Below are 17400 nucleotides of genomic sequence, written 5' to 3'. Positions count from 1 at the left end.
ATTCAAAAATACAATCGTCCCCGTTTGCACCAAGTCAGCATGTTCAAATACTGTCAATGGTCACTTTAAAATCACAAAATAAAATTTCTAGTTCATACCAAGTTTCAATAAAATCAAGTATTTGATATTCCCAGAAAATACCATAGATTTGATTTATTAGACAAATTCAAATTTATTCTCCAGACATAGAACCTGCTAAGGACTTACAGATTTACGATAGCATGATGCCTGAAGCGCCCTCTACCTACCAGATGAGGCCAGGCAGTTTCTGAATATCAGTCAAAGGTAGAGTTAAGAGACAGACTGTAAGACACTTTATTTTCTGCTGTCTGGTGTTCATAAATATAGAGATATAGACGGTGTGTTACTGATTATTCAACTTATTGAACCAAAAATCGGTTTTTTGTTGCATCATTCTTTACAAAAAGAATGACACCCAAATCTTGTGGCGAGAAAAGCACCCATTGACAACAACACTCTGCTTTATGGGTATCTGCTGCAAGACAAAATCCATCACTTTTGACACGCAGATTGAAATTTGTTCGTCACTCAAACCTTGTCTGTTTTTTTGCCCTCCACTATCAGTGGAGAAGGCGGATTACAAGATTCTGCCTCCTTTAACATTGAAACTGATACATGGACATCATAGATGTTAAATAAAATCGCATTTATTTTTTATATATTTAAATAACACAATTAGAAAAGTTTCATTATTCTTTGAGTGGTTCAATGCTAGACGCTTGGAATGCATGAATACAGTTATCAACACCACCACACAGCAATACCTGAAATAAATAAAGTATGGGTAGATATTTACAACTACGAAAATAAAAAAAAGACGATGTTTGCCACTGCAACAAAATATCACTCGACTACCCCTCTTACAAATGTTTTTCAATACCGTCAACAATTTGAGAACCTATTACTATCCGACAATTTTATAACTTACCTCTGGTATTGACCAATCAACAGAAAGTACTCTATCGTCCAATCCTGACATATTATAAAGTGGTGCCCTGGGACTGAAAATGACAAAAGATATAACCATTGTTATTAGCTATGTTTTATTTTCATTTATTTTGCCAATAAGCAAATGCGGCAGTTAATATTTGAATATGAATAGAAATGATATTGAAATGGTAAATAGGAATATACTTGTTATAAGGAAACAAGCCTCATATAAGTATTCTCCCCCCTCCCCATGGGTGAACACTGCATTCTTGAATAGACATGTCATTTACAACAAATTACATCAATTCAGCCACAACTTTGCAGTTGAATCAAAGCATATACATTGTATTGTACTGTAAATTAATTAATTATTCACTGGGTTTTATCAGTGTTTTAGATGGCGGACAGAATTTTTGAAAAAAAATTGTAAACTTCTCACCTTCTTGTATCCCACAATTTCAAAGTCTTGTCATACGACCCTGATATCAGTTGATACTGACTATCAGGTGACCAGCACACGGAAGTCACCCAACCAGAATGATTTGTTAAGGAATGCTTTACGACTGCACCATCTGCATACAATGTAACAACAGAGAAATATGAGCACATATTTGTGTTAACAGAATATTTTATGGAGATGCAATAAAGGTGATTCTTTTGTCATACACATATATTATTATCAGAACACTTTATAACCCAAAGGCGTCATTGTCAACTTTGGGCACAATCCCAAAAATATTGCTGAAATCTTGATTTAAATTGACATCCATTTTCTGTATTATTCTAAATTTTGTAAAATGGGTAAAAAAAAATTGTTGAATTTTTGGCAGGAAAAATGTCTGGCAGTCATAGGGTTAACAACATAGCAAGTACAGAAGACACTATGGATGAATCAAACTTGTGGGTTGGCCATGAAAATCTCTGAAAGAGAAATGGTAGAAGAAATATCCAGATTTTTGTTTGTGTTGTTTAGATTTGAAGTAGATTTATTTTTTCAGGAGAATGTGTACAAAGTCTATCAGGCTAAAAACAATAGGTGATCAAAGTCTAAGACCAAATAGTTCAGATCAAAGTGTGTGCTTACACACATATAAGAAAAAAAGTACCTTTTTTTTTTAAAGTTTGTTAAAATACATTTTTCATATCGCATAATACAATTTTTCATCACATATCAAATTTAATTTCTAAAAAAAATCAGCGATAGTGAATAATTATACTACAGACATTTATTGTATGTGACATGGAGGGATACCAAAACTACTTATCTGTTATTAGGTTGCATTGTCAAATAGTTTATAACTATGATACCACGACAACACCAAACACACCAACAAGAAACAAATCATAACAGGCAAAAACTTCTTGTAAGTATATCTACTATTTTATTTGATTCCAATATTAATTTGTTTATTAATTGAATCCCCGCTTTTTGCCTCAATTGATATTGATCACCAAAAACAATGACTTATAGTTAACAAATTCGCTGAGTTTCACAAAATTCCATTTGAACAAAGACTTCTATTGTAATGTACACATACATTTCATTTCATTAGATTTTACTTATCAGCAATCAAAAACCTGGTTAATAAGTAATGGTATTTGACTGACATGACAACGAACAAGTATCCAGTGTGTGTGTGGGTGTGAATACAACAGAAAAAGATTTATAAAATAAAGTTGAAATGGTAAAATTTTTACAAGAGGTCAAAGCAGGACAGTGTTGCGTGAAATTTGACGTTGTGGAAAGTTGAAAAGCAAACTATACAAAACATCACAATGAATGATGGATGATGCCAACATGTTCAAAGGTTATAATCCGATAAATTACTTGTTGTAAAATGATGTAAATTTGGGAAAGGGGCTTTTACTCGAGACAGGGGTTTATACTCTGACAACTACGGTATTAGAACAAATACAGTAGACAAAGTTAAAAGCAAAAACAGTCATGTAATAAAGGAGGTACGAGGAGATCGAAGCAAATCTTGTTTTTTAATGCATGTAGATACTGTTAGCCAATAAAACGACAATATTGCTTATTTGGTAGACCATCCATTATTGCAATAAAAGTAAATGACACAGCAAAACACTTCCATAACTAGCATTATTAGATACTAATCATTATTATACATCTGTCATCGTAATTTTGCGGTATTGTACTGGCTATTTTCATCCTACCCTATTAGGAAACGCAAATTCCAAATATGGAACGATTACGTGCGTGTCCTCTAGTAGTAAAAACAAACATGGCTGTCACCAGGGTTTGACTGGACTCCACACAAAGAAGTTTGCTAAATCGTTTTAGATTTCAGCATTCCCATGGTGTACCCTTGGGAGGAAAAGATGTATAATAATAAGCTTATTACAAGGATACTGCAAAGTATGTACTCAGACAGTATGTGGTCGCATCGGTCGATACTCGTGCTGCACTGCTTTTGTGCGAACTTTGCAGTATCCTCGCAATAACCTTATATTATAACTCAAAAAAACCTAATAATTTATTTTCGTTCCTGGGAATAAATACGATGATTAAATATGTTAATAAAAACAAATTTTATTATAGCTGTATAATGGCAAGTAAAATGACTGAAGTAACGACTTATGAAGAACTGTGTCGTGGTGAGAAGGGATATGGCTTTAAACTGATTGATCTTAAGAAAAAAGAGCCAAAACTACCAGAAAACATCACCAACCTATCACAGCATGTCAGGAAACTAGAAAAACATATAACAAGCATAATAAACGACATAGAAGATAAATCAGGCAAAATTATAATAAAGTTTACAATTGGAAAAACTCTGGCCTGTCCAGAAAAAAAAAAAAAATTTGATCATACGGATTTTACAACCTGGGATTTAAACGAAGGTGTAAAGAATAGATGGACGAATACATACAAACATGACTATGACGGACTGATCGCCCTGGCAGCGATTACAGAACAACAACTACCAGATGATTCAACTGGAGGAATGTTTCCAGAGTGGAAGAGGGACAAGCACCAGCACTATGCTGTAGTACTTGAACAACAACTGATACACCATTATCTTTTTGAACAGCCTGATGAACGCCTTGGCAACAAATCCCTGGATCCAGGGAGAATTGCAAAAAATGAAAATGTAATTGCTGGTGTTGTTTATATGGCGTACAAATTAGGAGGAAAAAAAGGTGTGAAAACGTCACGAGCAGATCAACAAATGGAGGATGTCACGAAAGGAATTAACACAGTTACTTTATGAGAGCGATCTAAAAAAAGACATCATAAAACCTAATCCAACTACAACATTCAAACTGATCACTGATGTTTAAAATTTGTCAACTGATAGCCAAGAAAAGAAAAAAACGAAGAACATGAAAATTAACCACACAAATAATACATGTATATCTACTATAACACTAAACTCAAAGTGTAATAAGGTAACCATAAAATCAATGCCAATTGAGATTTTTGATCAAATAACAGATGAATGGACGGTTAAAAACTATTATATCTATATCATATATATTTTACACAGAAAATACTCGTGTTCCCTATATACAACTGTAATACTACATGTACTGTATTAATCTAATCGTCTCTTATAGAATATAAAATAAATGAATTGTATAAAAGTTCCAAAAAGATAACAGTACATATAACAACATATCTAAGCAGAATTTTGGCAAGTTAAAATACAAGCCAACGTGTTTCTCAATCAATACTATCTATACTGTATTAATCTCAATGTCCCTAAATACAAGCCAACATGTTCCTAAATCAATACTACCTATACTATATTAATCACAATGTCCCTTATAAAATAATAAAACATGAATTGTAAAAAAGTTCAAAAATAATAACCAAGTAATATATGAGCAAAATAAAATACCAACCAGATTTTAAAATGCAGCAGAACACTGCACTTGTCACTTTTTGAATTTATACTCGTAACAATATATCAGTTTACTACACTTATCGAATTGAGAGATCTTGAAGAGTATATTACTAACACCTAGTTCTGATCATCAGCAATTAAATGTCCTTATTCTGTCCACTTATTCCTACGTCTTAAATGTTTATTTCAGTCAAGAGTTTGAATAAAAAAAAACTGTTCCAGTTATTGTAACCACAAGAAAAAGTTTTTCAACAGAATCAATAACAAGAGCAGAAATTCACCCCATATGACCGTGACCTTCATTTATGGTAATAAGGTGAAAAAGATAAATAAAAATAATAAAAGTTTTCCCAGTGTGTGATATGTATTAAACCGCCGACAAAATGTGTAAACAATGAATATTGCAACTTTTCAGTTATTTGTTAAATTAATTAATTTTAATTAACAGTTTTAAGTATACTTGTAACCATAATTCTAGTATTTGGAATATAAATGAATCTAACAACCTCAAGCATAATCATGAGGTGGTTATAATGCAAATCAAGAGTGGTTTACTTACAGTATATTGTTCTGAGAAAAATTAATTCACAAATAATTTCATCAGGAAAAGGCTAAAATGGTATCACTATATTTGTTTTCCATTAACTCTACAAAACCCAACTTTTTTTCTGTGCATAATTTTTCAAAGATACACAATTTTTTTTAAATGTTGCACCTACATAAAGGTGGGAAAAAATCACAATTATGTACATATATTATAAATATATATTTTATCAATAGAAATAAAAAAATGACACAAAGAGACTAATTTTAAAAAAATACAATTTTACGCAATATGTTTATACGAATAACCATATATTGTTTATAAATAATGTATATTTCACAAGACTATATTAATTGTATCAGACTTAACTTGAATTGTAAATAAATTATAATTAAATATGCACAAGATTTTAAAGATAAAAGTAATAAAGACAAGCAAAATTTATTCATGAAATGTACATTTTTTTTTCTTTTTTGATGTTTTAATAAAATTTAATACAATAAATTAGTATTAATTCAAATTAATATTGTGGAACCAATAACTTGAAGGTGGAGACTAATGGAAGGCAATAATTTATCAACAGTTTTCATATGGTTATAAACATACACATGCCACAAATCCGATGTTAACTGTTTATGTGAGATAAGTATGGAGTCAACAAACCCATGTGTTTATACTTATATACCGTATAATTATTTAAAATCCCAACTCCATTTCATTCCATGAAGTATCACTCAGCTTATGACTACTAGTATTTGTGTTTGGTTGACATATTTTCTTCTCTCCATGATCTACCGGTAATGTTATTAATCTACCAAATATAAAAGGTCATTGTTGTATTCCTCTGACTTTATAATAGTTACCTCATTAATTTCAACGAAACTTTTACAATAAAGAAACCGAAATTCATATATTATTGGGAAGGTACTGGATATAGATTTGCTTGTAATAAATTGTGTACTTTTCATTTGTTGCAACATGGTTGTTTTACAATTATATTATGGCAGTCAATTAGTTTACTCGATCCTAATCATTTCTGTCCCAAACTTTGCCAGATAAGAGTTAAATCTGATTCAACTTCTACTGGGAATTGACGTTTAATTATGATGCTATATTTGGAAATTATTGCTGTAAAGTTGTATATTTACCTTGTGTTCTTGGATCCCATAATCTGACATGCCTATCGACACTGCCTGAAGCCAGTAAATTGGACAACGGTGAAAACGATATGCTTAGAAATGCCTTGTTACCAGTCTGAAAACAGAAAATTGAATATTGACTGTTCTTGTCATCATCACTTTTTGTTTGAGGTAAACTACATCACTAAGTATGATGAGATTATTTTTGTCACATTTTTTTCTTTGAATACATCAGTCATGTCAACCGTACAGTATATTATTATGCATGCCATAATTTGCGGTATTTTACGAGGTAATTTCATCCTACCCTATTAGAAAATGCAAATTTCAAATACAAAATGATTACGTGCGTAACTGTCCTCTAATAACAAAAACAAACATGGCTGTCACCAGGGTTTGGATTTCGGCATTCCCATGATGTACACTGTATCCTTGGAAGGAAAAGGTGTATAATAATAAGGTTATTATGAGGATACCCAAAAGTATGCAGTCAGACAGTACACCGTTGCATCGACCTCCATTGCGCTTGTGTCATCATAATAACCTCATATTATAGGATGGAAATCGTATTACTGAATAAACAGGCATGAATCCTATGACTGTTATCTTTTTTTCATTCAATTATTACAAACAGGAAAAAGTTGCATACTCATAAAGTGACAAGTGACAAATTAAAAAACAGTAGAATTCACCCAGCTATAAAATGTCTTCCTTATTTGGAAAATGTTAAGACACATTAGCACATTGCTTTGTTCACATCAGACACAGTAACAATGTGTGACTGAAATAGAATCACCAAGTGCAAATGACAAATCAGACGTGCAATCATTTTGCTGCCAATTCATGCAGCTATATCTCACTGAATTATTCACGCAGGGAAATATATATTAATAAGGTTATCATGAGAGAATACCAAAAAGTATGCATTCAGGCAGTACAGGATTGCATTGATCTCTGTTACTCGTGGGTCAATACGATCACTGTAATGCCTTCATGCATACTTTTTGGCATACTTGTGCTAACTCCATAATAAGTACTCAGGCAGTACTTGATCGCAGTGACTTCCAGTACATGTCAGTCAATGCGATCACCGTAATGCTTTTGTAATTATCACGTTAACCTCATAGTACACACTCATGCAATACAAGATCGCAAAAAATGTTTTTTATTATTATACCGTCTCATACAGTACAGTTCTCGCGGAAGCTTTGGCTTTTGTGGCATCATTGTCGCCTACGCATGGCTTCATTGTCGCCTCAGCATCGCATCATTGTGGCATCAGCTTCGCGTCATTGAAAATTGAAGCTGTGTTCGCCTCGCAATTTTGTGGCATCATCGTGGCCTCAGCTTCGCAGTCTCATGGCATCAACATGGCATCAGCTTCAATTTATTGTGACATGAGTATGACCTCATTATTTGCACGCAGAAGGGCAGTAGACAAAAACATGTACAGAAGTTCGATATGTAATCGATTTGAAATTCAAGGCGAATAAAATAATATGATCAAGAGTAAAATGACATTTTAAAAAGATATCTTGTTTAATTATTTTAGTGTTGCGAGTATTGGGCACCAAAAACTTTGCGAAGTACATTACAATCGGCAGAGTGACGAGTTTCATATTGACTGGAAGGAAAATTGTGATAAATTCAAATCACACGATGCAATCGTCATTCTGATACAACACATTTTGCTGTATACGAAGTGAAACTGTTCTTGTCATAAAATTTACCTTTTTTCGCTCATTTTATTTGCTGCTAGAAGAGCAGATTCAGATTCCTCATTTCGGTGGTATTTTTATATGTTTTGTTTAGTTTTAGCCGAGTCCGACCCCATGCCCGGACTACTAAAACATGCAATACACACGTACGCCGCCTGGTGCGTTGGCGTCGTCGCCAGTCATCTTGATACAAAGTTCCAAAACAAGTGCGTACATTTCCAACATATGATTGGATGGTTGTGGTGGCGTCGGTCTGGTAAAATTTGACAACCAATTCTCAAAGTTAAGTCACGATCAGTGATCTGAGCTCAGTCTATACGTACTTTAAAAGTATTCTCACAAATATATTTTCGAATAAAAACGAGCCACATGCCCTGTAAAAAATCGAATAGCGCTTGACATGCAGAAATAATTTACTGGGCTTCAGAAAAAAACGTGTCCATTTAGTGTGGCCGTAAATATTTGGTGACCAGCCGATGAACAATTTGAAAATCATGATTCACACGGAAGTCCTTCGATACTGAAAATCATCGACCCCAGGCTGGTTTACCTTATTTCCCAACTTGCAAAACTGATTTGTATCTCAGCCCTGTTTTTTTTTCTTTTTTTGAACTGAGGTAAAATCCCATCCGTTTGTCAAAATATACCGATGTTTTTCAGTGAATAATTGCGAAGCCTGTCACAGCATAAAAAAAAAAAATTGTGAATCGACAATGGAGATTGGATGGTACGACGACCCTTCAATTTGCGTTAAATATGTTTTGTTACAACATCATTGATTGGCTGAGAGTCACCTGATCGGAGCACGACCTGGGTCACAGAACCATATTTGTCCGTATTATCTACAGGACTTTGCGAGAAAACCACACCCACATTTTCAACCATTTTAGCACGGAAGTTGCCAACAAATGTCGAAAACTCGTGAATTTTATGAATTCGAATAAAATAAAGCTAGCGATTTGTAAGACTGGTTAATAATATATCCCCCCATGCTCTTCGATTTTTTTATTTCAAGGTGAGAAATGGTAGTTGAAGTTCCATCGATTTCAAGGCGACTATTTAACCGCGACAACTCTACGCTCTGTTGTAGTTTCGCGAGGTAAAACAAAAATACAATAAATAGTACTTGTTTAATTATTTGGTTGTACAGCCCGCAAATTACGAGACATGATCCCCATGAACTGCGATAAATAAATGCTGATTGTGTTGAATGACAGACGTCGGGACCGTTTGGAGAAACAAATTACGGTCGGTAGACATTTCAAACAAATGAATTTATTAACGAAAGACGAGATTTTTCTAGGTATTTACGATCATACGGTCATACCAAATATATACAAAATTGACAAATACACAAAGAGGTGTAATAGTAGGTCATTTTTATTTTAGCCTTAGAAATATTTTCTTTCACTCAGTCCACGTCCATGCGTGGGAATTCTATTTAGCTTCATGGTCCTTCGGCTTGTCTTCTGCTTGGGGGGAAACAACAATAATTATACAAATCGTAAACTCAACACGATCAGGAAAAGAAACCCAGACAACCATGTTGTACTTCTGTTGAATACATTTTGTAGCAGTGCGTCACGTCGGAATATTGTCTAAAATAAAATATTCAATCCCAGCCAAATCTAGGTCAAAGGGTCAGATTGCGTGCATATAATTATAGATAGTTAAAACAAAAAGTATTTGAACTTTTGACGGTTGTTCAACATCTATGCACGGTTACTAAACTAGTAACCGTGATCTATGAAAACCAGAAAATTTTTAGTAGTCCGAATTTTTGCACGGTCGAAAATAAAACGGAAATTGACCGGTCAAATGCGGAAGCGGTCAAGAGGTTTGGAGGAAATGAGTACAGTACTTCTTTGTTTGATGAAGCGATGCTGATGCCACATTGTCGCCATAATGAGGCCACAATGAAGCGAAGCGATAATCGCCTAACTTTTTAATGTCGCGACATTGAAGCGATGCTGAAGCCATAACAATGCCATAATGATGCGATGCTGAAGCGAAGGTGAAGCTGAAGTGAAGCCAAAGCTTCCGCAAGAACTGTACTGTATTTTTGTCATAACAACATATCACAATTTTGTCACCATGGAAACTTACCAGTGTTTGTTTATGAACACCTTCCTCAACATCCCATAATTTCAGTGTATGATCCCATGATGCAGTGCAGACTTCTTTGACATCAGACCATAAAACTGATGATATGGCTTCCTTGTGACCTTCTAGTGTCATCAGAGGAGTCTGTGAAATACACGCCATTGGGTAAATCAATGCACATGATTTGTAACTAATTTGAATCATAAATAAGGTATGTGAATACAACATTCAAAATCACTATGTAGCCTTGATTACATTGCATTCTGGGTCATGTGAAGTGCAATGCTCATGTGCTCACATAATGAAGAAAATCACTTGTTCTGGTAAATCCATGAGATCACCTTAGACAAAATTGTTAGCATTAAGTTGCCTATTTGAATGAAAATAAATTTACAAGCACAAAAATACTTCTAAATATTTTTTGCATGAGAATTTCAGGAAAAGAGATTTACTGAAAAATAACAATGCATATTGAGACTACAGTGATCTTGTTCAAATTCTGCTATTTAATTCATTTTCAAGACCTGACTTTCAACAAAGTAGGAAATTTATAACATTTGTATAAGCAAAACATTGGTATAGGATGAAAAAGAACATTGAAAACTAGAATATGTCAAATATATAAATAAAAAGAAATATCCTTCTCATTTATTGTTCATTTTTTTTTGGAAATAGTTCATTCCACACAAAGATGGTGTGCATATTCTGTATTGTCCTAAAGGGCACCATTATTGGGCTCCCTAACTACACCAAAACTCATGGAGCAGGGAATATAGGGATGCAATGCAAACTAGCTTCTTACTCTTACCCGAACAACTGGTTTTCTGTTATCTGTTTTTTGTTTTTTCCTGGATTTATCTGTCTCATCAATGTCTCTTTCCATGTCTTCTGTGCCTAAACAGTCAAACAAATCATTAGGTGTAGTCAAATAGAAAAAAAGTTTTCGACTTGTGTATGTTGTCATAGCAATCCAATCTACTGAATACTCACTTGTTGACCAGATTTTCAGCATCTTGTCAAAAGACCCACTACAGAACTGAGGAAATGACAGAAGATTATTTCAGTGAATGAAGACATGTATATGTAAACTATATAATTATGCAAATATATGTAATTTCAATCTATCCTTACTTTTGTCCGAGTAGAATCTACTGCTACACAATCCACACTTCTTGCATGCTCTCTACAACTACACACATTCCATCATGGGAGATATATGCAAATATATGTAAATTCAATCAATCCTTACTTGGTTGTGTAGAATCTGCAGCCACACAAACTACACTTCTTGCATGCCCTCTACAACTACATACACTGCATCATGGGAGATATATGCAAATATATGTAAATTCAGTTTATCCTTACTTTTGTTCGTGTAGAATCTACTGCCACACAATCCACACTTCTTGCATGCCCTGCACAACTACACATTGCATCATGGGAGATATATGCAAATATATGTAAATTCAGTCCATCCTCACTTGGTTGTGTAGAATCTGCAGCCACACAAACTACACTTCTTGCATGCCCTCTACAACTACACATTGCATCATGGAGATATATGCAAATATATGTAAATTCAGTCTATCCTGACTTTTGTCCATGTAGAATCCACTGCCACACAATCTACACTTCTTGCATGCCCTGCACAACTACACATTGCATCATGGGAGATATATGCAAATATATGTAAATTCAGTCCATCCTCACTTGGTTGTGTAGAATCTGCAGCCACACAATCTACACTTCTTGCATGCCCTCTACTACACACATTGCATCATGGGAGATATATGCAAATATATGTAAATTCAGTTTATCCTTACTTTCGTTCGTGTAGAATCTACTGCCACACAATCCACACTTCTTGCATGCCCTCTACAACTACAAAGACATTCAGCTTTCTTGGTTTCTGAATTCCACTCCCAAATAAGGAGTGTTTGGTCATGTGATCCACTCACAATATAACTGACAGGATCACCTGATGAAAAAGTAAAAATAGACACATCACAAAAAACATATTACTACTCTAATGGGTAAACTGCTGGATTTAGAGAAGTTTAGAAAACAACAACAGGGTGCACTTTAGTTTTGCCAGAATCCTTGTACATTGTCTTCACATCAAAGATACCATGGGAGTATTGTTCTCAAGTAATTTTTTTTTTAATAAAATTCAGCCAAGAATGAGCTCCACTGTCTAATGGACATTAAAAAATCAACAAGGCTGTTTAATATGATAAAAGACCCAAATCATTTCAATTTGTTAGCCAAAGAACCAATTAGTGGCATACACAATTTTTACTTGAATTTTCTCTATAAAAACAAACTCTGCCTTGTATAAAACATCTAGTCTGACTATCCAGATTTATTTTTATAACGAACATGTACTGTACTAACTTGAGGGGTGATGGAAAATCAATGTCTATGTGGCGCCGGTAGTAAAAACAAACATTGTATCACAAATCTTTACTTTGTATATTTATTTATACATGAACATTATTCATATATATTATAATGCATCAGCAGATTTTATTCAGAATGAATATTGTATTTACTCTAGTTGTAGCACATGTGTTTCTGTAAATGACAATATATTTACGGTCAAACTGTGGCGCTTGTAATAGAACAATAAGGAAATGACCATGTGCTTATTAATAGTCAAAACACTTCATATTGGTACTTGTTCTGCTTGGAAATATTTCTCTGATATTGGTCCTAATCATACGGCTTTGAATTATTCTATATATGCTAAATTTTTCTTGTGTGTATGGCCACACAAATTTTTATATTAAATCTGATTGTCTTACCTTTTTTTATCCAAGCTACTGCTTTGACTGGTTCTGTGTGGTGTGACATTGTTATGATATTTTTACCATCTACAGTCCAAACTCTGACAGATTTGTCATATGAACCGCTTACAATGCTGAGAAAGAATAAACGATGCTGTAAACATCTGAATTTTTCACGATTTTATGACGTTCATGAAGACATAATTTCACAAAATTACTGTGACTGTGTGTTAGGACCTAAGTGGAATTTTCACTGCTAGGAAATTATACAATTTCTGTAAAAGCTGTTTTTTGGGCTAGTTGTTGAAACTCTCCTGAACAATGTAACAAGACCCATAAATGTGCTACATATATAAATTTGGTTGTTCAGTTTTGTCTCATAGTTTGTGCTGTTTTCATCTGCTCTAAGACCGGCGTTCCACAGCAGCACGCACATAATCCATAGAAATACATGGTGCGGTGGTGAGTGTCTTAGCAACATAGAACGTTCTGTGATGTAGCTCCGCCTCCGAAAATACTCACCAATCCTGACATCCTTGTAAACTACTGACCCAATCGTCATGAACAATACTACCTACAGGTTTAGGAGCTGCAAATTTTTCTAAATATTCAATATCCACAACAGTCTCCGTTGAAAAACTGCTCTCTTCCATGTGCTTGCCAAGTGGAACTCGGAGAAATTCCCCATTAATGAGGAAGTCAAAATTAACGTGACAAATATCATCTTCATTTTTATCTGAATAAAACAACAAATAATTATTAGCGTCCTTAGTAGTCCTTCAAAACATAACAATAAAAGAATGTGCAAACAACGATTTTAGAATTATTTTTATAAACTTACCTGCGTTCAGTAGTTTATTAATGAGTGCACTGAGATCGGTAGTTTGCACATCAGCGGGCACAGAAAATGGACTATCTGCAATGGCATACCTACAAATTTACAATAAAATTAAATTTCAATAATAGCAGAAGTATAAAGGATGAAATAGGAAACTGAAGTCACATCAAAGTCATTGCAGATCAATTATGGATGCATATGATCAATTGTATTGTTGAAGAAATCTTCGTTGCAGCTAAGACTGACGAAATATCCATTCTGCATCACAAATCCGGCAAAATACTCGGGTGAGAAATACTTCATTCCCAACACAGTAGAAGGACTGTGATTCCCACTCTGTCTGGTAATGGTATGGACATTGTTTGTGGATTTCGATGAAGAATCAACATGCAAGGTCGGATGTGGATTTTAGCCAGGTCGTCACAACTGCTCTTCCAATAGTTAAAGCGAGTGCAGCCTTTGCAACGCCAGTTCTTTGGGTAACATGTGTACATACTGTATATTCATGTGTAGGGGACAACGAACGGGGAATGCAGTGTGAGTACACGAGTTCTTTTTTCTGGTCAAGATAAATTTGTAAATTAAATTAAATTGAATTAAATGTATTATAAATACAAGTGTATAACACAGTGGCAACGTGACAAACGATACTTACTGCGTCTGTTTTGTGAAGAACCGTGCTTGCACATGTGAAACGTCGGGCGCCGCCATTTTGAATTTCGCCAAGTTCACATTTCTCTGAACTGACAGAGGCGGCGATGTACGTTGCTCATTGATGCAATTGATGTATGCGCACGCTATATACCTCACGAATAGAACCTCACAGATACGACCTCGCGAATAGGACTCAGGAAGTGACGTATTGATTGTTCAATGGCGTTGTGGCACATTATAATTTAACGTTGCCGGGCCCATTAGTATCAATATATTTGGTATTTCGTAATGTGTTTTGAGGCCTTCGAGTTCCAGTTCATAATCTTCAACTTACCGGTAGTGATGTTTTCAACAATTAGATTTTTCGGTACTTTGTAGAAGTTGGTCATGGAGAGCGACACGTTTACTATAGAGTCCTGTAGGTCCTAGCGAAGTACTCTGATGACAACAAACAATGATGCTCGCAAGATAATTCTAAAATAAAACAGCGTTTGCTTATAATTATAAATGTGTGGGTTGAATAGAACTGCGGTGCTATCTAAATTTAGCTCTGAAAAACAGATTTCCAAATAATCTGGGTGACAGGAAACTCTCAATCTATTACATAAAATATACATGATTCGTCTTCATAGACTAAAAAAATATTTGACCCATTATTTGAATTGACCATCAGCACTAAGTTTCATGTTTTAATGCTGTAATGGAACTATTTACGTTCAACAAACTTATATAGAACTCACGGTTTCAGGTTTTGTCACAGTCCGTGCTATTACAGAGAATGGCATTTTCCAGTACACTAATAACGCTTTATAAATTCTCTCAGAGTGCAAATTTTATTTCAAATGACAGCAGTGTGATGATACCATTCAAGCGAATGTTTTATTTGCAAAATCAATGTCGAAATATGTAAGATGGTATGTTTTAATAGGTGTTCTAACTCCACTTCTTATTTATATTAGAAAAAGTCTTAAAACTCAGGCTCCATTTTGGGTAAATTGTACTAAAATGGATATTCAAATTTCGACATTTTGATGAAGATGTGTTGTCATAATAAGACATAGTTCTACATTACACTGAAAAGAGGGGTTAAACAGTTTGAAATGAGAACTCCGTAGCGCAGAATGTACCTATACCTATACCTATACCAACACATGGAGCTTCAACTTGGCAGTGAACCCCTTCCATTCACGGTGAATCGTCATTTAAGGATGTAACCCTGCATATTGTCTGTCTTTCTGTTGTCTAATAAGTATATTAAATGAGATTGGGTAATGCCAAAGAAATATTATTTTCTATTGCTATTTTGACAAATTATTATACTCAGTTTAGGTGATGAATTCCACGTCTTTGTTTCACTCATTTAATGAAATATACATTGCACTTACTACTAAATCAGAAAATACAACAACAGCTACATACAAATGAAAACAATATAGAGTACTGAGGCCTTTCATAGAAATGTAGATGTTTTAAGAATTATCATATTTCTACCGTTAAATGCGATTTCAACTTGTGCATTAGTACGGCTGCCAGTGAATGCAATTCATATTCACATAACTGACTTGCAGTTGATTGCCGAATGCGCTGTGAATCAAAACACATTTAAAAGATGCGTAAACTAACCACTGAGCTTAATGTTTCATTTCGCCACGGTTTTGAGAATATGGGCTACTGGCAATAAGCCCCTGCAAAATTCGCCGATTGGCTTTAATACTAACCTCGGAGTATGCAATGTTATTTTTCTTTTAAGGGGCAGTTACACGTGATTCTTTGTGAACCCTGTGACAGACTCATTAAGGCGTAAAAGACAAAATATCCGACATGTACATATAATACACATATCCATGTGATACTAGTATATGACCCAACCATCCGACTACACTATACATATCCATGTGATACTAGTATATGAACCAACCATCCGACTACACTATACATATCCATGTGATACTAGTATATGACCCAACCATCCGACTACAACTACACATATTCATGTGATACCAGTATATCACCTCAACCATTCGACTACAACTACACATATTCATGTGATACCAGTATATCACCTCAACCATCCGACTACAACTACACATATCCACGTGATACTAGTATTTCACCTCAACCATCCGACTACAACTACACATATTCATGTGATACCAGTATATCACCTCAACCATCCGACTACAACTACACATATCCACGTGATACTAGTATATCACCTCCACCATCCGACTACGACTACACATATCCATGTGATACTAGTATATCGTCTCAACCTTCCGACTACAACTACATATATCCATGTGATACTAGTATATGATCTCAACCATCCGACTACAACTACACATATCCATGTGATACTAGTATAGTATATCACCAACCATCCGACTACAACTACATACATCCATGTGATACTAGTATATCATCTCAAACATCCGACTACAACTACACATATCCATGTGATACTAGTATATCACCCAACTATCCGACTACAACTACACATATCCATGTGATACTAGTATTTCACCCAACCATCCGACTACAACTACACATATCCATGTGATACTAGTATATCACCTCAACCATCCGACTACGACTACACATATCCATGTGATACTAGTATATCGTCTCAACCTTCCGACTACAACTACATATATCCATGTGATACTAGTATATGATCTCAACCATCCGACTACAACTACACATATCCATGTGATACTAGTATAGTATATCACCAACCATCCGACTACAACTACATACATCCATGTGATACTAGTATATCATCTCAAACATCCGACTAC

At 34.6% G+C, this 17400-nt stretch overlaps 2 protein-coding genes across 3 annotated transcripts; one reads left to right on the top strand and one right to left on the bottom strand.

The window, feature by feature from the left end:
* Positions 1-652: 652 nt before the first annotated feature.
* Positions 653-14758, bottom strand: LOC100368209 (ribosome biogenesis protein WDR12-like). Of its 2 annotated transcripts, none has more exons than XM_085501361.1 (12): positions 14604-14758; positions 13952-14040; positions 13633-13846; positions 13129-13244; positions 12148-12302; positions 11315-11360; positions 11133-11218; positions 10328-10468; positions 6513-6618; positions 1391-1523; positions 950-1022; positions 653-785 (listed from the first exon to the last, which is right to left on the bottom strand). In XM_085501361.1, the coding sequence occupies exons 1-12, from the start codon at positions 14657-14659 to the stop codon at positions 711-713; spliced, it is 1290 nt and encodes a 429-aa protein (XP_085357487.1). In that variant the 5' UTR covers positions 14660-14758; the 3' UTR covers positions 653-710. The 2 variants fall into 2 exon arrangements, with proteins under 2 accessions (XP_085357487.1, XP_085357486.1); XM_085501360.1 differs by having other exon boundaries at positions 13952-14026; positions 14604-14674.
* On the top strand, positions 2247-4264 carry LOC144343183 (uncharacterized). The gene is made up of 2 exons (XM_078005898.1): positions 2247-2315; positions 3512-4264. The coding sequence occupies exon 2, from the start codon at positions 3519-3521 to the stop codon at positions 4182-4184; it is 666 nt and encodes a 221-aa protein (XP_077862024.1). The 5' UTR covers positions 2247-2315; positions 3512-3518; the 3' UTR covers positions 4185-4264.
* Positions 14759-17400: the final 2642 nt, after the last annotated feature.

The sequence above is a fragment of the Saccoglossus kowalevskii genome, chromosome 7 (genome assembly GCF_978046115.1).
Source record: "Saccoglossus kowalevskii chromosome 7, keSacKowa6.1, whole genome shotgun sequence".
NCBI classification, from domain to species: domain Eukaryota; kingdom Metazoa; phylum Hemichordata; class Enteropneusta; family Harrimaniidae; genus Saccoglossus; species Saccoglossus kowalevskii.
The sequence above is the reverse complement of the archived record's forward strand: the minus strand, read 5'-3'. Positions and strand labels throughout refer to the sequence as shown.

Bases quoted from the DNA above. Each gene is read 5' to 3' on its own strand.
- LOC144343183 (XM_078005898.1), top strand. From the start codon at position 3,519: ATGGCAAGTAAAATGACTGAAGTAACGACTTATGAAGAACTGTGTCGT.
- LOC100368209 (XM_085501361.1), bottom strand. From the start codon at position 14,659: ATGGCGGCGCCCGACGTTTCACATGTGCAAGCACGGTTCTTCACAAAA. The intron at 1,524-6,512 runs GTAAATATACAA...CATTGTATGCAG, and splicing joins ATGGGATCCAAGAACACAAG to ATGGTGCAGTCGTAAAGCAT. The intron at 1,023-1,390 runs GTGAGAAGTTTA...TGTCATTTTCAG, and splicing joins AAATTGTGGGATACAAGAAG to TCCCAGGGCACCACTTTATA.